This window comes from Colossoma macropomum, unplaced genomic scaffold, assembly GCF_904425465.1.
Source record: "Colossoma macropomum unplaced genomic scaffold, Colossoma_macropomum, whole genome shotgun sequence".
Taxonomy (NCBI): Eukaryota; Metazoa; Chordata; class Actinopteri; order Characiformes; family Serrasalmidae; genus Colossoma; species Colossoma macropomum.
In genome coordinates, this window is record NW_023494799.1 from 8,883,505 (window position 1) to 8,910,188 (window position 26,684).

General features: G+C 39.2%; 1 protein-coding gene across 2 annotated transcripts; it reads left to right on the forward strand.

The window, feature by feature from the left end:
• Positions 1–22,332, forward strand: cilp2 (cartilage intermediate layer protein 2). Of its 2 annotated transcripts, none has more exons than XM_036586969.1 (10): positions 1–265; positions 7,896–7,991; positions 9,370–9,639; positions 9,783–9,965; positions 11,685–11,843; positions 13,858–14,175; positions 14,420–14,528; positions 15,737–15,894; positions 18,111–20,539; positions 21,360–22,332. In XM_036586969.1, the coding sequence occupies exons 1-9, from the start codon at positions 208–210 to the stop codon at positions 20,525–20,527; spliced, it is 3,768 nt and encodes a 1,255-aa protein (XP_036442862.1). In that variant the 5' UTR covers positions 1–207; the 3' UTR covers positions 20,528–20,539; positions 21,360–22,332. The 2 variants fall into 2 exon arrangements, with proteins under 2 accessions (XP_036442862.1, XP_036442863.1); XM_036586970.1 differs by having other exon boundaries at positions 2–265; positions 11,688–11,843.
• Positions 22,333–26,684: the final 4,352 nt, after the last annotated feature.

Sequence of the window (26,684 nt, forward strand, 5' to 3'; positions counted from 1 at the left end):
GCAGGAGGGGGCTGGATTGGACCACTCACCACACTGCCTGTCTTTTAAAACTCTGTTCTCTCTGAAATGTGCAACATTCATCAGACTTGGTTTGAAGGACAGGAAAAACTGAACCCACCTGTGTAATTCTTTCCTGTCAAGTCAGAGCAGAATATAGTTTTTTCAGCCCAGAAGAACCCGCTGCAGTCTGCCTGTGAGAGTGGCACCATGTGGACGTGGGTGCGAGTGGCACTGGTACTGTGCTCTGTCTTCACTCTGGTTCAAGGTATGTCAGTAATCTGCCTTTAATAAGACTGAAGAGAGGGGAGCTTTGGATAGCTATATATAGAGTCAGTTATATATGAATTGGAAACTGTTCAGCACTTAAATGTACTTGATTCTAATATGTACTTTATTTCCACATAAATGAAATATATTAAATCAACAGAATTTTGTCTTTCAGATATTGTAACAATGTAATATACTTTATTCATGTGAAACCAGTGTTCACATTTGAGTACATTTGGTACATTCACTGTACTGTACACTGTACTGTTATTTCTTCGCATTTGTTTTATTCTGTTTTTGACTTTTGCACATCCTTTTGGGTGATTGACATTTCTGAAGTGGAAGATTTAATGAGAAACACCATATTGGAGAATTCCTAGTTGTCTTTCATGTTTATATGTAAACAGGTATTTTTAACAACAGAATTCCTTATTGATTTAATATAATCCAAAATAACATCTACTAATTAAGACAATTAACCAAATCTGTTTTTCATTATTGCTTTTAATATTAAAGTTTTCTAAAATAGTTCTTTGAAACAATGACTTAGAAAAGCCACTTTTGGTGCCCCAAAGCAGTGGTGTTCAAGGTGGTCCTCAGGGACCCCCAGATGGTCAGTTTTTGCACATATACTGTAAACATTGAGTGTACTCTAAAACATTGAGAAACCAATTGCTTTACTTTTTCTAAGCAAATGAACAACTTGATCTTAACTTAAAGTTTTAAAGTAGCATATTCTAAGTACCCATAAGTCAAAAATATTAATTAATGAATTTTTCAAATTATATATCAAGTTTGTAATATATTTCCATATAAGTTTGTCCCTCCAACAAAGAACCATTTCATACTTTTTTGGATTATCAGTTATTTTATTTTCTACTTTAATTTGTACAACCTTTTACATTAAAAGGCCAAACTATGCTTTATTACCTTTTAGTGACCCCTTAATTTTAAATACAGGGCACCAAACAATGCTATATATATGATTTTTATAAAAAAATGTTACATTTACTGTTTTTCATTACAGGGCTCATATGTAAACATTACAAACTGACACTATTACATATGCTGTTGTCGGAAGAAAACGTATCTACATTTTTGACGTTTTTCAGTTTTTTACATTATTTGAAAGTACCTGTTACTCTTTACATTGTGTGTAGATTTCATGATGAATGGACTAAAAAAATCACCCAAATGACTTGGAAAAAAGTCTGGTTCCATTGACTTACATTAAAAGTAAAGTAGGTTCTTTGCTTCTCCTGTATAGTTTGGAGATACAAGGTTTAACAGTGATATATTTAATCTACATGTGCATAGATTTCAATAATAGCACAGGTAAATATTGCTGTTGTCGGAACAAAACCTTGTTCCTCCATTTTTGTTGTTTTTCAGTTTTTGACATAATTTGAAAATACCTGTTGCCCTTTACATTGTGTGTAAATTTCATAAAGAGGGGACCAAAAGAAATGGCCCAAAATTACTTAGGAAACAGTCTGCTTATATTAACTTACATTAAAAGTAAAGTACGTTTTTTCTCCTGTAAAGTTATCATTTTGGTGATACTAGGTTTTGTTCCGATAACAGCAATATATATTTTAAAACCACATTCATATATTGTACATACATTCTTAATATCCGCATATATGTATGTGCTTCTTTCATAGGGGTATTATTGACCTCTAGGGAATATTTGCCCAATAACTGAACTTTAGTTCCATTTATTCTCTGAAAACCTAACTTATTTGTCTGAGAACCACTAAGAACATCAGTGACAAATATCTGTGGAGTTTTTTGTCCCCATTTATCCTCCACAAACTCATTCACTAAATACTGACAGTTGAGAAGAATAAAATGTAGACCCAACTTCCACTTTTCTGATTCATGTTCAAGTGAAATATCTGTAAACGGGACAGGTAACCGATTCTCCATCTTTCTCTCACACCTCTCGTCCGTCCTCTGTCACTTGCTCTCATCTCCGCTCCACCTCAACCACTAGTGGAATTTATTACCTGCTTCCTAACGACAGGAGACAGCTGCAGCTCCGGTGGAATGGAAAACCGGTGGACGACTCTGGCGCTGGCCTTAAATCAGGGTTTTAAATAAGCAGATGTCGCTCAGTCATTCAGTAACAAGCTGTAAACCGCTGTGGCCCGTGCCAGGCTGGCATGTCCGAGATGGGGCGAGACACACCCAAGGTAAATACTGCCGCTCACTCATCTGCCCCATTTAAACGATCCATTCTCCAGATGCTTGGAGCTCCATTCAACTGGCCATCATTCCCCCTGAGGAGGATATGTATCTCAGGCACTTTGATGTGGAACAAGAAGCAAAAGCAGATTTGTGAGAGGTTACGTGCTGTGAATGTCCCTCTCCATAGCCAGTGGATACGGTGCAATCTGGGTGAACATCTAGAAGTGTTCTTCTGCAATAAGCAACGTCAGCTCATGTGCATGTCATTGATCTTTAGACTGTAAGATAAAAATGGAAAGAAAGATCACACCACATTTTAAATTCCCAGAGGTAGCGCTGCGGCTAGCTTTCTGTCATTATTCAGTGCTGGGAGACAGTTCCATTTGGGATAATGGGGCGCAGATGCATCTGACCCAAACCCAAACTCGAGTGGAGGTTGCGGAATGTTTAGTCGGTGGCTTCTAATCTCATCCTGAACCTAATCAGACAAACCTCAACATCTGAGTGCACCTCAGCCAGGGTACGAGCCAACGGGGCAAAACTGCTTCCACATGTCCGCAAACCATGAGTAAACACACACACACACACACACGGTCAAAAAATCTTCTTGGCTCTCGTTCACATTCATTAATACATGATGGGATGTGGAATGTGGTCAGGAGACCAGCAGCTGGCCACGGTTCCCGCCTGCCTGATTTCGAACAAATAAGCGCTTGTTACTGGGCTTCCATGAGATGCCAGGGCAGCGTTAAAGAGCTTTCCAGTGCCACCCCTGTTATTACGCATCTACATCACACCACTTCACAAACCTCAGTTTATCCAACAGCTTACATAACATTACATTTTCTTCTTGTACAAGCGTCTGGAATACCTAAAACAATCCCAGACCTGTAGACAGGGTTGTGTCGCTGCCAGCTAAGTTTTGGTGCAGGAGTTCCGACAGAAGCTCCTTTTTTTCAAGGCAATTTTAAGAATGCATTATTTTTATTAGCTCCTGGCCTTTAGCAGCAAAGCACTTGTAAAAGGCAATACTCCTTAAAAACCACCTACACCGAAAATAGTATGAATAGATTATTTGTACTTGCACAGAATTGGTCACAGTGCAGACTTTATAAGGTGACGTAAGAAGACCTGGAAGGACACCGGTAAAGCTGAACTCTGCACAGTAAAACTGGAAAATGTTGTAGGGTTCAGAGGAAAGTGCCTCTCTTAAGTGACCACTGCTTCCCAGAATAAATGCAGCAGTAGCCTCGCTGTTATGAGGGAGCAGCTAAGTTAAGAGGACCCACGCGTACCGCTCAAAGATGCTGGCATACTTCTGGCTGCTGCTAACCTATTGTTTCCACCGCAACATAAATTTTGCCACAGCTAATCCCCCAACACCCATATGCACTAAGGCAGCGGTATCCTATTACTGTGCTGAGTTATTATTGGGAGGAAGATGGATGTTGACTGAATTATTTACCTCCTGGCAAATCTTTTGAAATGAGGTCATCTGTAAAACTTCAGATTGAGAGGGCCTAAAATTAAACCAAACAATTTTAATCTCTCCATTTATTCATGGAGACCACTAAGGTCCCAGATGTGCTAATTTAAGAAATAAAAGCCCACAGTAGCACAATCAATAAGGGACTGCGCGGGGCAGTTTGAGGAATGGTCCAATAAACTCTGCATAGTCTCTATTGAAGCAGTAACTTCTCTAGAGCATGTGTGCGCCAGGGGTGGGCAATTACATCATGATGCACTGTTCTATCATCAGTATTTCTGGAACACGGAACAACTGCATGTACAAAGTTAAACCACTTAATAAGAGGTTGTGAGCAACAACAACCCATGTATAGTAACTGCATAATGTCACTGTCCCAAAAAAAAAGTATTTCTTTACATTGTGTGAAATTATCATGATTAATGGACCAACAAAAATGCTCAAAAAATGCTTAAAATAAAGTCTCTTTACATTGACTTTCATTAAAAGCAAACTTTTTGAATTATCCTGTAAAATTGGCATTTTGTATGGCCAGCAACAACAAACTGCAAATAAGTAGCTTTTTAAATGACATTATCACATTTTGGCAATTATTTGTTACTTCTCTTTTGTTGGTGTGTTGTCCATTCCAACCTTCAAACCTCAGACTTGACCCACATAAGATGTACTGTTAAAACATCTTCAAGTATCATGTTAGATTGCTGTTGTATCTCTTAAGCCCACCACTCACTGGATGCATCATGTAATGTCACATGGCAGAAAAAGCCCAAAGTGAGTGCTGATACACATCAAACTTAAGTTCATTTTGCACTCTTTTATGCATTTATAAATTTATTTTACATTTGGTCCAGCTGACAACCTCTTCATAAACTGTTTTCAAGCTAAAATGTACAAGGTGGAGTTACAATATGACCATGTTAGCTGAGGTAACACATAGGGATGTACATTCTGAATAATTTTGATATTTTTGAGTAATTGCAAGAGTTAATAAATGAATATCCGGTTAATCGTGATGAAGGGACAAGTAACTATGAAGGCTTACTCTTTTATGTGCTAGCTCTAGTGTTAAAATGCTAAACAAACAAGTAACATAAAAAATGTAGCCACATGCAGAGGAATACATTGAAAATGTGCTTTGTTATTGATAATAAGCCAAGGGAAGGGACCCGCTGAGGTGTTTTCTCCTCCAACATGTTAGTTCATCAGAGAAACATATTTCTGCTGTTTTGGAACCTAACTAGCATCAGCTAAAGTAGTTAGCCTAGTTAGCAATACAGCCAAGCTACATCTGCCTTCTCAATCAATTTTGGAGTGGCACAAACATAAAAGCAGTGTTTCATTAAACTGTTAGTCTGTATAATTTCTCTGTCCTCCTGTGATGAAATGGAACAACTATTTGAGTACTGGCAGCTCAAATTGGAGTACTTGTATACATCCCCAGTAAAAGACCATTAGCATTTGCCTTTCCAGTGTAAATTTCAAGCCACATGTCATCCATACCATTGATGTGTGCGGTCTCATTTTGGGATTAATTTAATTTAATTCACCTTTGGATTTAATTGATTTCATTCATCTTAATTAGAAACAATGGTTTTAAATTTTTGGGCACTGCACAACACAGCATGTCCAGTGTGCAGTGGCCTTAGGCTCTAGAGATGTCATATGAGGAGCTCTGGGGAAGGAGTGTCAGGGAACTCGCTCAGGTTAACCTGTGAAGGAAACATTTGCTATATTGCAGAGGAGTATAATCACATAAAATGACTTTGGGGAGTTCATCACCCTGGAAGATTTCACATTGCAACTGACATGTCTGCTGAAGATAAGCGCTTCAGTGTGTGTGCCGCAAATAGAGCCAGTAATGACCAACTGTCAAGGCACTGCATTATTTCTAGAGGGGAAGTACGGATTGGCTACATTCGCTGGACACGTCCCCTCTGAAAGAATGGCCTGTGTGCACAGATTTCTCAGACCTGATTTTTTCATCACAGCCCACTCCTAGAAAAGTAATCTTTTATAGCCTGTGAAGATTTATATTAATAGATGCAGCTTTTGTGGACGGCAGCTGAAACTCTGGGTTTAGGTAGGTGGTCTGGTGAAACCCATACAGAGGTTGCACAGTGGCTAGCTGCTAAGCTGTGCCCATGTCTAGTTTATGACTCATTTAGGAACCACAGTTGACCATGTCTGCCTTTTTCCTCTCCCAGCAGCATGTGCCATTCAGGTGTCCTCAATGAAGTTCTAGAATGTGATATGGGTGTGCAAGGCAAAAACTAGTCTAATATTATGAAGTATAGACATGAAGATGTTTCATCTACATCTGTACTGTTACATCCGAGGGTCTTCATCAGTTTAGCCCCTCAGCTGAGTTGATAAACCTCTTCAAGATCACACTACAGGGCCAGAGGCCTTGTTTTGATACCAGAGATTAGAAATGACTAACAGGAAATGCTAAACTAATATAAATACATTTAAGTAATATTCTTCAGTTTTGGTTTCCATTCCCTGTACTGTCCCTGTTTGAATTCCCTGCTTGATCTTCTGGGGTCTAAGGGCATTTTCTCGATTTTTGTTCATCTTCTTAAATTTGCCTTTGAAGGGACTTGCATATACGATACCCATATGTTTCATATCAAAAAACTTCATCACTACTTTCCAAAACTGCTGCAGCAGCTTCATCAGCTGTAAACTCTTTGCACACCATTTCATGTTTCTCAGATATAGACTGAACGAAGAAGCGTTTCCGACATGATGGGTAAGTCCTTAGTGAATTCCAGAATTGCTCAGTTTCACACAAAATGTAGGCGGACACACAAATCCACCAGTTACACAGAGTGAGAGGCAGATGACATGTTTCTCAACCACTCTTCATAGCCTCATAACTCCAGATATGAGTCCCAAACAATCTTGTGATAAGATGGAATTAAAAGAGAGACTCTACAGATTCAGGAAATGTTTAAACCATATTTCTGCAATGTGTTATCAAAAAGAGAGAGAGAAACATATACAGAAACATTGAATTTGACATGCAAGCAAATTCGTGGACTCCAGAGGGTTGAACTATACATTTTAATGACCTGGTTGACTGAAATGTTTAGTAACATATAGTCCTACATCAGCACCTTTAATCTGAGAAGTCTGATACATACAACCGCATCCTTCATGCTATAGCTGCTTAAAAAGGAGGTCATGGAAGAGAGAATAGAGGAAGAATACGTCTGATACAATTAGGCTGCAGTACTTTTCCATATGTGTGCAGGAGCTCCTGGCTGGCCAGGGCTTTTTTCCTCTCCAGGAGAGAGCCTGTGGTCTACAGAAGTGCATGCACCCCTTCTGCTGACCATCATCGGATCAGGTATCAGGTGCTCACACGCATCTGTCTGGAGATACTCCAGATGGGCTACTGACACCTCTGGGTGTTGGGGTAGTATGAGTACATGAGGCTGCCATTTGGACTCCTGATGGCACCATGACAAAGAACACTGAAAAGGCAGACACCCGAGGGACAGCACATGAAGATCAAGTGTCTTCTACAGACTTCACCCTTGAAACCGAACATTCCATCTGCATTCACAGACACACATGCAACCTGAGGAACATGCTGGCTAGGGATTGTTTTGACAATGGACTGCAAACAGGAACGTGTCGTCAAGAACTAATCTTTAAGTACTTAGGACTGATTGGGGACTGGATCATCTTACAGTCATGTCACTTTGGATAAAAGTGTCTGACAAATGAATAAGACACAGCTTGTCCACTTCATTCCATTTGTTTTTCACTATTTAACACCGGTTGCAATCACCGGCCCTGTACATTGTGCAAGCATAGCATGTGGAATAGGCCAATAGAAATGTTCCAGAATGGCTCGGAATGGAATCTAAGGATTTTTCCTTATTATAAAATTCCCGTTTTTCTTGCGACAATGTGATGTTATTTTCTCTCTTACTGCCTGCAGGTTCTAGCTGGAACAACTCTCAGGTACGGAAGTCCAGCCAAAGGACCAGGAACACAAAGTTGGCCTACAACAGCATCTTTGAACCCCAGACCACAGGTCATTATGGTTGAACTAATGTTCTTTTGGTGGTGTTGTCAGTTCACCTGTGTGTCATGAGCAGTCACTTGGCTGATGATGAACTGGGAAGTAATAATGACTAATACCTGTGGCAAGGATAGTCAGTGTCTAACGCACCAAATGATATGAAATAAGTGTGACTTCCTGCAGTGTGAATTATGAAATAATCAGAACCACAAGCACTCCTTGAATGTGGGCCCAAACAATATGAGTCGATGTAATGCTGAAGCAATGACACACTGGCAGTTACCAACTATTTTAATTGAAACAAGAGGAGCAGTTGGATGTCTTTACAGCTTTCCCTGGTATACCGAATGCAGTCCTTGGAGTGTGACTTGGCCTGAAAGATAATGGATTAAAAAAGAAAGCTTTGAGCAGAGGCACTACACTACTCATACATTTTTTGCTCAACAGCTATATGGCAGTGGTTCCAAATCGTGGTGCTAGAGTATCCAGCCTGTGCTCTAACACACCTTATCCTTTTAATCAGCTAATTAACCGCTTTCCACAGTAGCCATAAAATGAAATTTCCACCTGTTTTAGAGGTCCTTCAGTTTTTGCACTAGGCACGTTTCAACATTGATGGAATATATTTTGTTTGAAATGTTTATGATTTACAAAACTGAAAGAGAACTGAATTTGTAGGTGAGCCAGGAAGCAACATTTATAAAAGTGATTTTATTGTGTTTTAACATATTTTTAGGATATCAAGAAAGCTGCAACAGTGCTGTCCATAATCCATAGAGGCAGAGTCCTCTTTGTGGGGAGGTGTGAATTGTTTTCACAGCACAAGGTTTTCACTTCTTCCCTTTCGCCCATCATTGCTTGCTAGCAGCTCAATGCAGTGAGACAATATTTTTACAGAGAGCCAACAGTGTCCAAATCAATTCTATCATTGTGCTGGTGAAATGGCCACTATAGAGTCAGTGGAAAGAAGTTAACAGGACCATCCTGAGGGGCTGTGGGGCAGGGGTACTCCAGGCCCAGAATTGGAAGCTACTGGTCTATGGCTACAACAGAAAGTTCACTCAATTTTTGTTTCACTGTTTTTAGGCTTTTCATGCTAAATATATGAAAATAAATATTTGGAAAAGTGAATATAGTGTAAACTTAAAACTCTTATGGGACACAACTGCATCTTAAAGACACTGTGCACCTCTGAGGGTACATTTACATAGTTTGTACCTTGGAGGACAAAATGTACCTTTTTTTACAGTACCTTTTTTCTGACAGTGTAGGAAATTCTGATATTCTTAACCTGTTTTTACCTCTACTTGAGTAATCATTTAATTGAACCAACAGTTATTTTACCTGAGAGTAATTTTAGGCTGATTTTAGGCTGATCTTTGCAACACAGGAGTGACAGAGTGGACATCGTGGTTTAACATCGATCATCCGGGTGGTAATGGAGACTATGAGAGGCTGGAGGCCATTCGTTTCTACTACCGAGAAAGGGTGTGCGCACGGCCGGTGGCCATGGAGGCCCGCACCACTGACTGGGTAGCCGCCGCAGACACTGGGGAGGTGGTGCATTCCAGCCTGGAGAAGGGCTTCTGGTGCATCAATAAAGAACAGCCGTACGGACGCATCTGCTCCAACTACCATGTGCGATTCCAGTGTCCACCAGGTACTATTAGTCAAGCAACAGTCAGTCACAGTAGCTTCCTCCATGCTGTGGGCTATGACCTGCAGTGTACAAGACAGAGATGGATCAGTGTGCTTATGGTTTTTAAGAAAATATTGATTTCACATGCTATTCTACTGCTTCAGTTCAAGCCTACTGGACGGACTGGAGTGCATGGGGTCCTTGTTCAACTACTGCCTGCAATGATGTGGGCATCCAGGTGCGTCGGCGGAAATGCATGAGCACTCAGTCTCTGCCTGTGCTGCTCACTCCAACCTGTCCCGGCCCACACACCGAGCGCAGAGAGTGCTCTACCCCACCATGCCAAGGTAACCAGCCAAGCAAAATGAAGGTGTAACTGTTTGTTGAAAGGTATAAAAAAACACCAAAAGTTTGCAATCACTTGTTTCTCACACACACACAAGTTTTCTAAGCCGCTTATTCTTCTGGGTTGCCGGGGGGGGCGGAGCTAGAGCTTACCCCGTCACTGGGCGGAAGGCAGGAAACACCCTGGACAGGTCGCCAGTCCATCGCAGGGCATCACTTGTTTCATTAATGTTTTTTTGTTATTTTATATGCAATACTGACAAATTCAGTGCATATTTAAAGATAAACTAGACAAAAAAATGATATTTAGGTATAGAAGAATTAGCATATTCATCAAGTTATCTCCCTCAGGATTTGATTATAACTTTTGAAATATGAGACATTCTGTATATTATCATTCTGAAAAGTTTTAGTTTTTTAACTGCTTCCTAGCTTCCTAGGGGCCAGCATATTATAGTCATTTTATACAGTTCTGTGTAAAACATCATTTAATTTTTTGAATTACAGTCAAAACGACCATTAAGCACAAGTTATTCATTTTTTCAGTGGCAGAAAAGATATATTTAACAGAAAATCAGAGAATCCTCAACAGCTAAATATAATGTCAAATTTTCAGCAATTAATGTGTTTACCATTTACCTTTATTACAGCTTCCATTCTTTTTGGAAACTTGCTTTCATATTTTCAAAGAAATCTGTAGGGATATTTTTCAACACCTCCAAAGTTCAGTCTTAGAAGTTGGTTGCACTTTCTGCTTCTAACGATCCAAGTAATCCCAAACACATTCAGTGATGACGAGGTCTGGTCTTCCAATTATCTTTGTTTTGAGAACACCAGCAGTTTCTTTGATTTACATTTATTATTCTTTTTGTCAGTTTTCTTATCTCAGTAACGGCTTCTTGACAGCTACACATCCTTTCAGTCTCATAGCACTGAGTTGTCTTCTCACAGTGGAAGGATGGACAGAAACACCTGTGGATTTTTTCAGATCTGAATCAAGAGTGGAGCTTGATTTTCTCCTCTCTCTCAAAGATTGGTGGTCTACCAGGTCTTGCATGGTGGTTAGGAATCCAGTTTTCTCTATTTCTTTTAATACTTTTTTGAACTCGTTTTTTTCACCTATTCCTTATGCAAGTGGATCATCTCATGTCTAATTCTCCTCAGAAATAGATCCTGAAAAATGAAGACTTAACTTAATGGCCTTTGTTGACCAAATAATTAAATAAATGAAGGATGCACAGTTTATCTGCAACTAAACTGAGTTTTAAAGCAACTTTTAAATGGTAGTGTATAAACTCTTCATCAATGTTCTCGTTCACTTTTGCTGAAATAAAATAGCTTCTTGCACAGCTTACAAAAAGAAAAGTGTGGTATTTTTGTTAAATAAGGGTTAAAAAAGTAAAAATGTTTGCTTCTCATTTGACAGTAGCTGAGTTCAAACAAGATCTCTGAATAAACACTGTCACATTGTTGACTAAAGGCAGCTTTCCTTGGGACATTAAGCCCTTGATGTTGTAATGATACATGTGGCATCCACTTAGCTGGCTTAATTATGACACATCTCCATGTATGGAAAAGCTTTGTAGGCTTTGATCAAGAAATCAATGTACCACCTCTTCAAAGAGGCTTTCATCCATGCAGATTATCCAGACGGGCTGATTTGATCCCTAAAAGGTCAGCCTTGTAAACTCACTGCAGCATTCCCCTGTCTCTTGTCCAAGCAGTCAAGTGGAGTCAGTGGGGGTTGTGGAGCGCTTGCTCAGTGACCTGTGGGAAAGGTCGAAGAGGCAGACGGAGAACGTGCATCAAATCCTCGGACAAGCTCCAATGCAAAGGACGGCCAGTAGAAGTCCAGAAGTGTGGAAATACGCCATGTCCAGGTGCTGCATGTATTAAAAGTGCATATGTACTGAATTGCCAGTTTGTTAGAAACATCTACCATGAAGGTGTGCTTTGCAAGGCACATCAATGGGAAGGGACCACCACAGGACCACCACTGACCATGATTTTATTTCGTAGTTGCATGGTAGTGTATATTGTGGTGATGTGAGTATAAGTTTTTACACATTTAACTGCCACTTATGAATAAAAATAGTCCACCAACTGACCACCGATGAAGGGCAAGAGAAGGTCCAGTAGGGACCCCAAAGCTTAGGCGGCCTAGACAAACTTACTTGGTGCTTGCATTGCTCCAGCCCCAAATCCAAATTTCCTACTCTCCCTGCTGTGCACTTCCCAGATTATGATACTCTCTGTCTGAGGAAAATCCAAAGCATTTTAAACACTGCTTAAGTGTCCCCATGGCTCAGGTGAGTTCTAATAGTTTGGAAAATAGAACACTTCATGATTTTCCACAGCTGTCTATAGTTGAATTACAGAGTGCTTCTGCTGTAATGATTTATTGTTTTTGTATGCAAGGCACATAGACCTGGCTCATTCATGTTTAGCAGGATGAGGTTTCTCCACAAGGGGGAGCTCTGAGCACTCACGTAGCTTTGTGTGCATCATTGAGAGGGATGAAACCGGCATCAAGCCACACCAGCAATATCTCACATATACACACAAATATTGTGGTACACACACTGTGTGATTTTTGGAATGTTGGTGCCACCCGCTGGCAAGTTGTTCTCCTAGGCAACTACATTAAAACTGCAGGCAAAAAAGGCCCAAATCTGATCTTTTTCTTCATTTGTGACACAGATTTGTCTTTTGTGTGACAGCGTGAACAGCAAAAAACAAACAGAAGTAATGAAAATAACGCATCTTTTATGTAAATACAATTGAATTATCATCATAAGACCTTCATAACAGACCCTTTATGGCAACGTCATCAAATTGCCTGATACTATGGCAGCACTACACATCTTCTCTTATTGTGCAGGAATGACACAAATGCAGGCAATGTAAACAAATAAACATGATTTCTGAAGAGAGAAATCAAACAGCTATTCAAAATCAGCTTTACTTCAAGGATAGTTTGGAAAAAAAGAGAAACAAGAGAGTAAAATGAGCCTCACTTGGATCCAGTCTCTTTATCCAATATATATTGCTGAGTTTGGTACCGAGAATGTAGCATTCTTCTTCATGGCAGGTAAACATAAAAAAATGATCTTTCCATCTCTGATTGGTCACTTTCCATTGATAAAACAAGCACAGAAGTTTATCATTTTTACTCTTTTACGCGATTTCATCTAGCGTGGTCAATCTGCTGTTTGTCCTCCAAGTTTAAAGTATAAGTTTGCACATGTTAAAGTTCAATGTCATGTGAAAGGAATCTTTTAGTCTTAAGGTAAATATAGAGGACAGCTGTGTTTGGATGAGCATGCCAGGTGAATCAGTGTTCTTTTTAACATGCCGGTCAGTTCACAAGCGTGAACTGTTCAGACTGATGTCAGGTACAGGTTGCATTACAAAGATAATGTCAATAACCAAGCAATGAAATCAGATGTGGGCAGTAAATCAGATCTGGGCCACTTTTTACACGCAGCCCCTGTCAGTGTTTTCCAAACTTTTGCAACTCACAGCCCACACACAACAGACTACAATATGCAGTGCTTAAAAACGCTAATATACTAGTGTAACACTAACATGCCACCACTGTGTTGGCATCATTGCTGTGCTGAGAGTGGTCCACAGCTAAATAATATTTGATCAACTGTGGTCATATGGTGGTCCCTTTCCATTGATAGATAGGGCAGAGGGGGCTGATAAACTGTGCAGCAGCAGACAGGCTAACTGTGCATCTCCAAAGCGGCCATATACTGTAGATATTTCCAATAAAATGGCCAACAAATGGCCAACAAACTGGCAATTCCATGCACGAATATTGAAACACCCTTCACACTGAAATATAATCCTGAAATAAACAATGCTTTGTATGTTTGCATGTTGTAGTAGTGTGCCAAATTGTGTGTCCTGAGGGACGTCCCAGTGAGGACTGCAGCCACTGTGTATGTGAGGGACAAACACTGCAGGGGGAAGTTCTGAGTGTAACCGGCGTGCCAGTGTCTGGAGCCAGTGTGGCAGTTTCAGACCAGCCCACGGTTATCCGGACCCATACAGATACTAAAGGTCTGTTCAAAATCCCTGGCGTGTGCTCTGGCCCTGAGGCTCGACTGCTCATCAACAAAGAGAAATTCGCTCCTGCCACTGTGCCAGTTTTCAACAACAGCAGCAAGAGTCTCTGGATACGGGCTCTTCTCAGGTCCTCAGGTAAGGCCAGCGAAGCATTTCATTACAATAAATAAACGTCCATATTAGCTGCAGTGAGTGTTACCTGACAGCAGCCAGACAGCAACCAAGAATAACACTGTCTGGAACAACGATTTCTGGAAGCAGTTTTACGGCAGATGAAAACAGAGAGCTGTATTTATGTCTTTACAGTAGGCACAGTTGCATTTTATTAGAGTAGCTGCTTCAGTGCATTTACAGCAGCTGGAACCTTTCTGCCTTACAGAGAAGCCATACATTCTGAAGCATCCTGAGGACAAAGTACGATATGAGGGGCAACGTGTGATTCTTTGCTGCAAAGCAACAGGAACACCCAACCCAGACAAATATTACTGGTAGGAAAATAATCATGATTATTAATTCAGCGTCTAATTCTTCATAAAAATTATCACACTATTTTTTACTCTGGGAAGATTTGAGTTGTTATTGTCATTTTACTAAACTAAAGTTTACTAAATTAAACTTATTCATTTTTTCAGAGTCATGAAAAAAAAACAGAAAACATATATTTAACAGAAATTTAGACTGAAGCCTCAACAACTAAACATAAAATAAAATCGTCACTTCTTAGTGTGTCCACACTTTACCTTTATTACAGCCTAAATTCTTTTCAGAAGACTCACTTTCAGTTTTCCAAAGAAATCTGCAGGAATTTTTCTCAACACCTCCAAAGTTCAGTGTTAGAAGCTAGTTATGTTTTCTGCTTCTCAAGTAATACAAGTATTCCCAAACAAATTCCATAATGTTGAGGTCTGGACTCTGGAGTGGGCATTCCATTGTTCTGAGAACACCAGCAGCTTCTTACCAAAACTCCAGTTTTGGAAACTCCTCTTTTTCTCACTTATTGTCCTTTGACTTTCCCCTTCCTTATGAAAGTTTATTATTTTATCTGACCTCCTCAGAAATATCTCTTGAAAAATTAATAATTTGTAATTAATAGTCATTTTGACTGAGTGTATATATACATATATATACACACACATATATCAGATTTTTTCTACAATGCATATCCAATATGCCCCATATTTCAAAAGTAATGATTAAATCCCAAAGCTTAGCTTTCTAGAAATCATTTTTTTTGAATATCATGTTACCAAAAAACTTAAAGTATTGAATAAAACATCTAAAAACATGTTGTCTAGTTTATAGTATTTCAGTCTACACTGTATAAGTTATTATTAAATACGATAATAATTATTAATGACAACAGTATATAACATGTATTTACACTGATAGATCAATATTGATAGATTAAACCTGCACTTGAACCCATCAATGTCATCTCATTCTGCTTGTTTTTCTGTTTGTTTCTGTGTGTCGATATATGACAAAAAACTTGGCAAAAAATTAAAGCACGATTTCTTGTTGTTGTACTTACCAAAACAAAATGGTGTCAAAAGGTTACGATCTGCACTTTCTGCATAATTCAACCTGTTTGAGTAATATTATAAAATGCCAACATGCTTTTATAATGACTGGCAATAACTCATTTGTAAGGGTTAGCACTACATTTAACAGTCAAACTGATTCATTTGGCCGCCAGGTATCACAACGGAACCTTGTTGGACCAGAAAATTTACAAGTATGAAGAAGACTTGGTTTTGCGTGACCTGAAACCAGAACAGACCGGGCAGTATTACTGCAAAGCCAACAGTCTGACAGGCAGCATCAAATCCACTCCAGCCTTCTTAACTGTTTTTGGTAAGTGCAGAACCAATTCATCTATGTACATGGAGGACTATGTGGAGGTCATCACAATATTTTTTGTCAATTAAGATAAAAAATGGAGGAAAACTCTATCATGAAGTACTAACGTCTCCAATTTAGGCCTCCAGTGCCTAACAGTAAGAGGGCAAGGCACATTTTATTATGTTTATGTTGGTACAGATTGCAGATCATTCTTTTCTTTGCAAGAACTGATGTCAAGAAGTCACAATGGCCACATTAAAACTTCCCACTGCTCAGGAGCTCTGGATACTGAAGTGAAATCCAAGACTCTCCATAAATCCTCTTTTTTTTTACTCTCGTCAGACGAGTATGCCTTTCCACATCCGTGCACATTGCGCTAATTCCCATGATGCTTATTATCCAAGATATAGATTGACAAAAAAGAGTCTGCAGCATGGTGTGCTAAAACAATCAGCCACAGCTTTTTTTTTCTGAATGATCACTCTGTCTCGCAACTCGAGTGAATGCAACTGTGAATCACTCCACAGTTCTGAAAGCAGAGTGATGAATGTGAGTCGTGTTTAATGTTGCTGTGTTTTAATCCATTACAGCTACAGAACACTTTTTACAAAGTTCATTTCCATCGTACTCAATCAGGCTACATGGCAGCTTTCTTTAAGATGAATTACTAGCTTTTACAGTAGTGGTATAATGTGGTAATTATGTCTCACCATCTGACTACAGTCATTAATTTAGAGACACTGGAGACTGTGAACTCTGCCATGACATCATAAGCTTTAATTGGTTTGCCAACATTTAGACAAATCATCATTCATGGGGTTTTCCCCTCATCTGGACATTCAGTGAACGAAACGACTAAGTTACACGATTCTTGAGTCCATAAAGATTTAATCAAAAAATCAATATCTGAAAGAAAATGACAAAAACAGTGATTAAAATACTTAAAATAAACAAATCTCTACAAATCTGAAAGCACTACACATCAGATAAAATGCACTACAGAAGCAACAGCAGATGCAAAAGTTTGAACACCCTGTCAAATTACATGTTAATACATCCTCTAAGGGGACTTAAATTGGCATTTAGTGCACAATATCTTTATTTGCTGAGTTTCAACATTTTGGGAAAAATTAAACATAAAATATTGAATATGCTATAACTTTTGCACAGGTTATTTTATGTTTTTACTTCCTTTATATGTTAAATTCGACAAGTAAACAATAATAGTGCATTAAAATGTGTATAATACGTGTACAATAAAATCCCTCTTGCACACCAAACATGATTCTTCAGACTGCAAGAATACAACATTGCTTTATTTGCCTCCTACTAAATTTTTGCAAACTTTCACAGGCAACATAAACTCACTCCACCCGTCTCTGTTGTCTCTGTGGTTGACAAAGCAACAGACAAGCTAACAGAACAGTTGTGTCCTAGCAACTTGTACAAAAATGTCCAAAGGATTAGTATGCCACTAGCATCTCCAAAAGCCATATGCCATTTTGTTTCATAAAAATTGAGCAGTTTTACTATTTGCCATGTTTAAAGATGTCTGGTTAATTTTTTTAAACTTGTATTTATTTAACTATATGACTTTAGGGCAACTAATCCAAAAGAAATGTAATCAGAATACTTTACATCAATATTGTAATCTTTTGAAATAGATTTCAGATTACCTTTTTTAAACAGGTAATCAATAATCTGTACCAGCATACATTTTAAAGTATCCCCTCCCCAAAAAGTGCTTGCCAATGTAACTGTGGTACAGTTACAGTGTCATTATTTGTGTGTCATCTTAACAATATTCTGTCTTGTGAATTCATTAAACTGGTTGTGTTATTTTTTCTAGAGGAACTTTTCTAGAGGAACCTCTCTAGGTTCTTATTTCTCAAGTGCTGCAACTGTTCTCTTGTAGCATATGCTTGTGATTTGCAATGATAAGTGACTTGTTATATTTTCTTTTCATTCTATTGTAATTATGTTTCATCATGCCAGTCTACTTTATTGATTTGTTGCAGATGTGCTTTGCCATTTTGTTTATACTCTTTCAGATTTACTATCTGATTGCATGCTTTGTCTTTTGCATTTATGTTGAGAGAACGGTATGTATCTGTAAGCCATCACAGTTATCCTTAAGAATTAGATTATGAAATGAGCAAAAATATATGTGTTTTATGTTGTAAGCTAACTTTTTTCTGCTTTGTGTTTTCTGTTTTCTTGTTCTGCAGCTAAAGGAGCCCCAGCATGTAATGCTACACCTGAAAGTCACCTGATTAGACTGCCGATAGACTGTAAACAGCCAGGTACAGAATCAAAGTTCTACAATGCTGGTCGCTGTCCTCACAACAAATGTCCTGGATCACTGGACTTTGACCTACGATGCAGAGATGGGTCTGGTTTCTGCTGTGGGGTGAAGCAAATGGAGGCAAAGGAGATCAACTGTGGGAGCTACACTTTACCAATAAAAGCTGTGAGTGAATGTGGCTGCCAGAAGTGTGTGGAGCCCAAAGTGCTAGTACGAGGTAGGGTGGTTGCGGCTGACAACAATGAACCCTTGCGCTTCGGACACATTTACATGGGAAAGGAACGAGTAGGAACCACAGGATATCAGGGTGGATTCACAATTCAAGTCCCTTCTGACACCCAGCGCCTAGTAGTGAACTTTGTAGACCCATCACAAAGGTTCATAGATACCCTCAAAGTGTTCATCTTTGATAGAAAAGGTGGTGCAGTATACCATGACGTAAAAGTCATGAGAAAGCAAGAACCAGTTGACATTGATGCTGGAGAGACCAACACTATTTATCTGGGTGAAATAAAAGGCGAAGATCCCATCGGTCAGCTGGTCATACCTCCCAACTCCTTCCACAAAAATACTGGGGAAACGTACGAGGGCACAGTTAAAGCCAGCGTCACATTCTTTGATCCTCGCAACATCACAACAGCTGCCGCCGCACCAGGAGACTTAAACTTTGTGGGTGATGAGGGTGACATTCTTCCTCTGAGGACATATGGAATGTTTTCTGTTGATTTCAAAGATGAGGCAAACCAGGAAGTGCTTGGAGCTGGTGAAGTCCAAGTGCTCTTGGATACAGAGCATGTCAAAATGCAAGAACATATTCCTGCTATGAAACTGTGGTCTCTTAATCCAGATACAGGTATCTGGGAGGAGGAAGGTGACTTCCAAACTACTCAGGTTACCACTGGTGGAAATGGAAGGAGAAAAAGAGAAGAGCGCACTTTCTTAATTGGAAACATGGAAATCAGAGAACGTAGGTTGTTCAACTTAGATGTACCTGAAAGTCGACGCTGCTATGTGAAGGTACGGGCGTACATGAGTGACAAGTTCCTGCCTACTGAGCAACTTGAAGGAGTAGTCATCAACCTAATAAACCTGGAACCCAAGCCTGGCTATTCCTCAAATCCTAGAGCTTGGGGACGATTTGACAGTGTGATAACAGGACCTAATGGAGCTTGTCTCCCAGCCTTCTGTGATGCTCAGAGACCTGATGCATATACAGCTTATGTCACAGCAATAATGGGCGGTGAAGAACTTGAGGCAGCCCCATCTGCTCCAAAGATGAATCCTAATATTATTGGTGTGTCGCAACCATACCTAGACAAGTTAGACTACCAACGTTCAGATCATGACGATCTGGCACTTAAAAAAACAGCCTTCAGAATAAATTTGGCCAAACCTAATCCTAATAATTTTGATGAAACCAATGGACCAATATATCCTTATCAAAATTTAATTGCATGTGAAAATGCACCTGTTGATGCAAATCATTTTCGGTTCTTCCGTGTGGAGAAAGACAAATATGAGTACAACGTGGTACCTTTTGAGGAGAGTGATCTCACAACATGGACTGGGGATTACTTATCCTGGTGGCCAAATCCTCAGGAGTTCAGAGCTTGCTACATCAAAGTGAAGATCCACGGGGCAACAGAAGTCATGGTACGGTCAAGGAACCTTGGTGGCACCCATCCGATGACCAGAGGTCAGCTGTATGGAATTAGAGACATCCGCAGCACTCGTGACCTGAGCCATCCCAACACCTCTGCAGCTTGCCTGGAGTTCAAGTGTGGCGGTATGCTTTTTGACCAAGCTGCTGTTGACCGGTCTCTCATTACTGTCATTCCACAAGGCAACTGTCGGCGAATAGGCATCAACAGTCTCCTGCAAGAGTACCTTACAAAACACCCACCTGTTCGCCAGAACAATGAGTCTCATGCATTCAACATGTTAGCCCCTGTGGACCCCCTAGGGCACAACTACGGAATCTACACTGTCACAGACCAGAACCCACGAATTGCCAAGGAGATTGCCATAGGTCGCTGCTTTGATGGAACATCAGATGGTTTCTCCAGGGAGATGAAGTCAGAATCTGGAGTGGCTTTAACTTTCAGCTGCCCAAAAAGAACTGTAAACCGTGAGAGTCTGTTCCAGCGCTTGCAAACGAATCCAGGCCAAACCTTGGCACAGATGGCTCGGGACATGAGGGAATCACAAGGAATGCAGGTCAGAAGAGGGTCAGCCCAGGTAGTGGCATATCCCTCTGGCCAACAGGGCAGGACCCAGGGCCGCAGAACTGGTACTGCAAGCAGGAGGAGAACTGGGACACGGACTCAACCAAGGCAGTAGAGCTGTCTAGAGGTTAATCTATTATATTATTTTGCATGTTTCAGCAAAAATCAAAATGTACACAATTTTCAACTTCCTCAAAATGTTGTCAATCAGCCAAGACATGTTTGATATTCTTTTTTTGCTTCAGTAGTTTAGCACTGGAGCTGTGAGGCTAATATTGCTAACAGACACTAGACGTCAATGGCAATTAGTCCATAAATACATCCGCAAAACTTCTTTCACCCAGCTCAAACTACATCTAGGTCTTTATTAAGATTGCACAGACTTATGAACTAGTATAATGAACAAACTTTCACTGTGTTGCTGAACACTGAGGGAAGTCACTTTAGACGACAGATGTCATGCAGGACGCCACAGACTGTGTTCATGATTTCTGATGTTTGTTTTTATAAATAACTGTTAACCTTGATTTTTTTTTATGATAGATGTTTGAAACAACAGAAATCACAAATGTAATTTAGTGTCCATATGCCTGTGTGATGTGCATGCATGCAAAGTGGACTCCAGGGGGGAAGCGGATTTTAGTCCTGTACCACATTGGCAAGTCTGTGCGACCTTAATGAAGACCTGAATGTGGTTAAAGTAGGTTGAGAGAAGTTTTGGGGATGTATTTATAGAAAAGATTTTGGTAACTATTGACTAATAGTGTATGTTAGCCTTGTAGCTCCAGCACTAAACTAAAGAAGCAAAATTTGGCCACCAAACATTTTTTGGCTGATCACCTACATCTGGGGTAAGTGAACTGTGTACATTTGATTTTTATTTCCATTTAAAATCAAATGTGTCTCTAAACAGGGACTGACCTGTTTGTCCTCTCATCCATGTAAAGGTCACTGGGGAGATTCAAGATGAAGACATGAGATTCACAAAAATGATGATGGAAATGACAAACCTGGTCAGTCTGGGCATGTTGGATACTGTGTTTTCTGAGGCAAGACCCATTTATTTGTCACAAACCCTGTTCCAAGCAAAAGGACATATTCTGTCGGGAGTCTGAAGGGAATTGACATGCTTCTTCATTCCAAGAGAAAAAAAAAATCACTTGATAAAATGAGACATTTGTTTAATCTTCAGGGCAATTGCTTCCAAAGCAACATTCAGGATAAATCCATTTATTTATTACAGTAATGAAAATGGTCAACATTTACCACCAGAGTCTTTGGGTCTTTCTTCTGTCACATAAGTTTAATATTTGAACAGGCCGAATAAATTCTTTATCATGGAATGCTTTCTTACTCATCTTTAAAAAAAAAACCCTAATGAGCTTAGATGTAATGACAGATGGCTTCTGCTATTCTGTCAAAGACATTACTGTAGAAGAGGACACATGTGGGGTGCAATGGACCAGACTCTTAATGGAGCAAAAAAGGATGCTACTTCGTCTTCTCCCTTTTTCCAAATTAAAATATGCCAGATGTAACCCAGTCATTCTTCAGTCTGACCAAAGCAGAGCTAACGATGGCCAAGGAAAGCAGATCTAGCCAGCAAACTAAACAGAACCTATGGCAAGAGTTTGGATGGAATAGATTACGATGGATGACACAGCAGCCTTAGGTCCTCAGTTTGGATTTTCCAGTTAGCGCATTTAAAGACACCAAGATCGATCCCATCTTAAAAACTACCTCTTGAACATTTCCAACATAAAATAGAGCGTTTCCCAACCACCTTTATGCACGACAGTGAATTAGCATGTTTAAATCCATGGTTTGTAAATAGGTTATATGTTGTTTTTTTGACGTGCAATAATTCTGAAAATGACTTGAGAGCCCTCACCAAAAAAAAAATAAAAACACCTTTCATGAGCCAGTCATTCAGTCATTTGTAGGACTGTTAAAAGTTGGGCTAATCTTTGTGCAAGTTTAAGTATGTTTTACAATCTATGTATTACCTGCTTACTGTATATTGCTAAGGAATCTCACCATCTTGCTATGCCACAAGCCAAAGTGACTTTTTTGCAAGAGATATGTCACAATCTTTTACACTTACCAGAACACAAATAATTAATAATTTATGGAACAAACAGAGAGCAATATTTCTGCAAGCACATTTTAGCTGACGTGATCATTTTCTGATTTATATCTAACCAGTGACAAACATATGCAGTTGCACTTGCTTGGTGTTCAATCACCCTATGAATAAATACTTGAGGATCAAAATTGATTTCAGTGTGAGAAAATGTTTGATGTGTAACATTTCCATAATGCTACATGGCAGTGTATAATAAAATATTCAGAAAAATGAAATGAGCATTGTATTTTAAGGGATATTTTTGTTTTGTTTCAACAAATGTGAGCCTCCAAAGTTCTCTTTTTCATGCCACCCACAGGCCAGTGCACAACAAACTTAGTTGGTTAATTGGATACCTTCAAGCCATATAACAGATAATGAGGTTAACACTGTTGCACCTGCCCTCATCCCACTGGACTAGACAAACAATCAAAGAGCATACTGCAAAAAGGCTCAAAGGACACATGGCTCTAAAGGGAGGTCAAATGCATGGGTTGAAAGAGTTTCATAGTATTAGATTCCCTTCTTTGACTCTAGTAGTAGATTTGAGTTCCAAGTGATACAATATGTTTTTCCTAGTAGATCACAGAGTGTGACTGAAAACCAAGGCTAGTATTCAAACAGGGATTCATGTGGGATTCAGAAGTTGGCTGTAATGCACCACCATATAATAGCTTTTACCACAACCTGTTCGTAAATACATCAGCACCCCAAGGGGCATTTCACAGAGAAGGATTTCTCAGTTAACTAGATAACCTAAGCCAAAAGGGGAGGCTTGTTCAATAGCAATGTCACTTACCTGTCCTCCTATTAGTTATTTGGCTAACAGCAGCTTTTACCATAACCTATTGGTAAACTTGTAAAGTCGTACGCAAGAGGTTGCATCAAATACCACGTTTTGTTGATTTTCTAAGTTAAAATAAGTTAAAATAAGTTAAAATATATAAGTTAATATAAATAAACTCACATATGTCATTTTTATACAAACGCTGATGCACATTTTCTATTTATTTGCAGAGTTTCATTTTTAAATACTGGAAAAAATAAAAGATTAAATATAAAAAGGTGCTATAACTTTTGCACATGCCTCATTTTCTTTCTTTTCATTATGTTAGTAAATTCAGTAAATAAACAGTAATTTTGCATTAAAATGTGCAGAAGTGCATTGTCTGTAAAGGAAGTGTTAACTTATTTTCACTTCGAAAATCAACAAAACATAATTTGACTGGTGACATCCTTACATATGACTGTAAACCAGGCCTATGCCTTGTAGGGAAATCAACAGCCTTAAATGAAGGTAGAGGACAGCAGGACACAAACTAACACAGGGTAAAATGTAACATGGACTTTCTATAGTTAACAGATTTGGAGTAAGACATGTATTTGGTCATCTTCTCATATTTCCATAGCAACGGTATCAATCAGACAGATGTTTCTCAAGATTTACTCTGAAGACCCTGTTTTTATACCATAAATGTACAATTTTTTTAATTAAAGTGTTGAATGTATGGTCCTTGGTGGCTGTTACATAGGATTGTGTTGAAGCAAGTAAATAACTAGACTAAAGTGCAGCCTCCACACTATGGTTAGTTTTTACACAGTCTTAAAACTAAGCCTCCCAAGTTAAGTTCATATAGGGAAGTTCATATATCCATATAGAAATCTGAAAAAGCTAAAATTTTTTGGAAGATTTTTTAAAAGTTTTTTTACACAGTCATTTAAAACATTCCATGGATGTGTTGTAAGTACAATATATTTAAATATTATTGTTTTGGCATTAGTTCTTCCACTTCCGCGATACTATAGTGATATACAGATATTGCAAATACAGTTAAAAAGTTTCCTGAATCTTTAGAGGCGCCATCTGTAGAGGCTTCCATTCCATCTCATTGCATCCAGAGTTATGAGGCTATGAAGAGGGGTTGAGACACACGCCATCTGCCTCTCACAATATATAACTGGAGGATTCATGTGTCCGTCTACGTTTTTGTGAAACTGACCAATGTACACTCAGGAAATCACTAAGGACTTACCCGTTCTTACTCCATTCTTCATTCAGTTGACATCAAAGACACGTGAAATGGTGTGCAAAGAAGTTGCTGCAGCAGTTTTGGAAAGTAGCAATGAAGATAACGGAGCATTTTCATATGAAACATGGGTATCATGTTATATGCAAGTGCATTTAAAGGCGAATTTAAGAAGACATGCAAAAATCAAGAAAATGCCCTCAGACCCTAAAGGGTTAGTTTGTATATTACTTATGTATATAGGTTGGAAATCTTGTCTTTTTCAAACAATGTAGAATTTTACTGAATTAATTGTGTTTGCATGAACTTATGACAATTTTTGGCAACTATTACAACGACTGTTTGCAGACGATAGACGCTAGAAAGTTTACATTTTCATTTGTAGCAGAGATATGCAGGGTATTTGTATAAAAATGTGATTAATCTTGCTTAGACACTTTTAGAATTATTTAGCAAAAAAACTAAACATGTTAGATTGTGCCCTCCTTCCCCAAACTGAATCTCATTTGGCTGATTAAATGCATTTGACACACCATGAAAATAACAGTCACATTTTTTAATATTTACATTTACACATTTGGTAGATACTCATATCCAGAGTTGCTTAATGTTACAAAGGTAGATGAATGTAGTGCAGGAGTCTTGCTCAAGGACTCTGGCCTGATGTGCTTGACCAGGTGGAGAATTAAACCCTGGTCTGTCACCTGGAGGGTAGTCTCAGCCTCAGATGCTCTTATCTTTAGCACACAAAGCTGGCCACAAGTATCAGGATTCTATCAGTCAAGTTCTCATTTGGCTATCCTCATGTCTGTGTACAGCATTTTACATACAGTACTTTTTACCATTCGAACGGGAAACAAAATTTTGTTTTTACCAGCTAAATTCTGCTCAGCAATAGCGAACAGCTGCCTGCACTGAACATTGTAAAAAATTTGCCTTTCAGAGGAAGGTATACAGCTAGATTTTCACAAGTAGATATCTCTGCAACACATTACATAGACCTAAACGACACAAAGTCAAAACTGTGATTACTTCACATTTTTCTAATAATTTTAGTTCATTTTGGAATCTTTTAATCTAAAAATCTTATAAATTGGACCAAATTGGACTTGACAAAGAAGAAAAACTACTCTATAACTACCTTATCTAACACAGAGAGCACAGGAGACAACAGCAGAAAAACAAAAAGCCAAAAAAAAAAGATTTAGCATTAAAAGCACAGAAGGCTGGGGCTCCCAGAAACACAACCATCTAAGTGTTGGCCCTATCACCAGGAGATTGCAAGATCCCTGGTGATGCTACATCCATCCACGGCTGGAAGTCCAAGAGAGCACAATTGGCCTCGCTCTCTTTGGGTGGGTAGGATGCCCCCCCCCCATCTTCCCCCATCACCCAGTGCATTGCTAGCCAGTTCTCTTACCATCTGTGGCATTCAGTCTGCAAAGCAGGGTGTTGACAGGACGAGTTGTTAAAGCCTCTCAGTAGCCCAACTGTACTCACAGACTTTGGAATATATAGGGAAGACCTTTCAGACATTTGCTAATTGCAAAGACTTTAACAACAGAAGGACTATTATTTTTAAAACTCACAGTTTGCGTCATATGTTTGATTCTAAAAATGTGGACAAAGCCAGACTGTCTAACACCCACAGCACTCTGAGCATTTCTTGGCCAAAATAGAATGGAAATGTGTCACCAAAGCTTTAACGAATAAATTCACCAATAAATAAAAAACACTCTAATTGGTGATTATGGCATAGGAGGTCAAACCTGTCGGTCAACCATTCCGAAAATTAGCTGGGAAATCTACCTGCAGTAATGTTTGGTCCCTGATCGACTTCATGCAGTATGGTTCTATTTACAGGCAATTGGAACCAGAAGATAACAACCAATTAAACTGACACAGTGCAGAAACTTGGCCTTCAGTTACCTTTCAAAATCCACTGAGCCATGAGTGCATGCATATGTCCTCTTGTCAACTGTCTGGCTGGTTTCATGGAGACTGTAATTCATGCAGAAATATCCTTTGGCCAGATGTGCTTTAGGTAACTCCACCACTGTCTGGATTATAATGCATGTTCTATTGTTGCCACTGTTTTCTGGAAAGCATCTCTGGTTGTA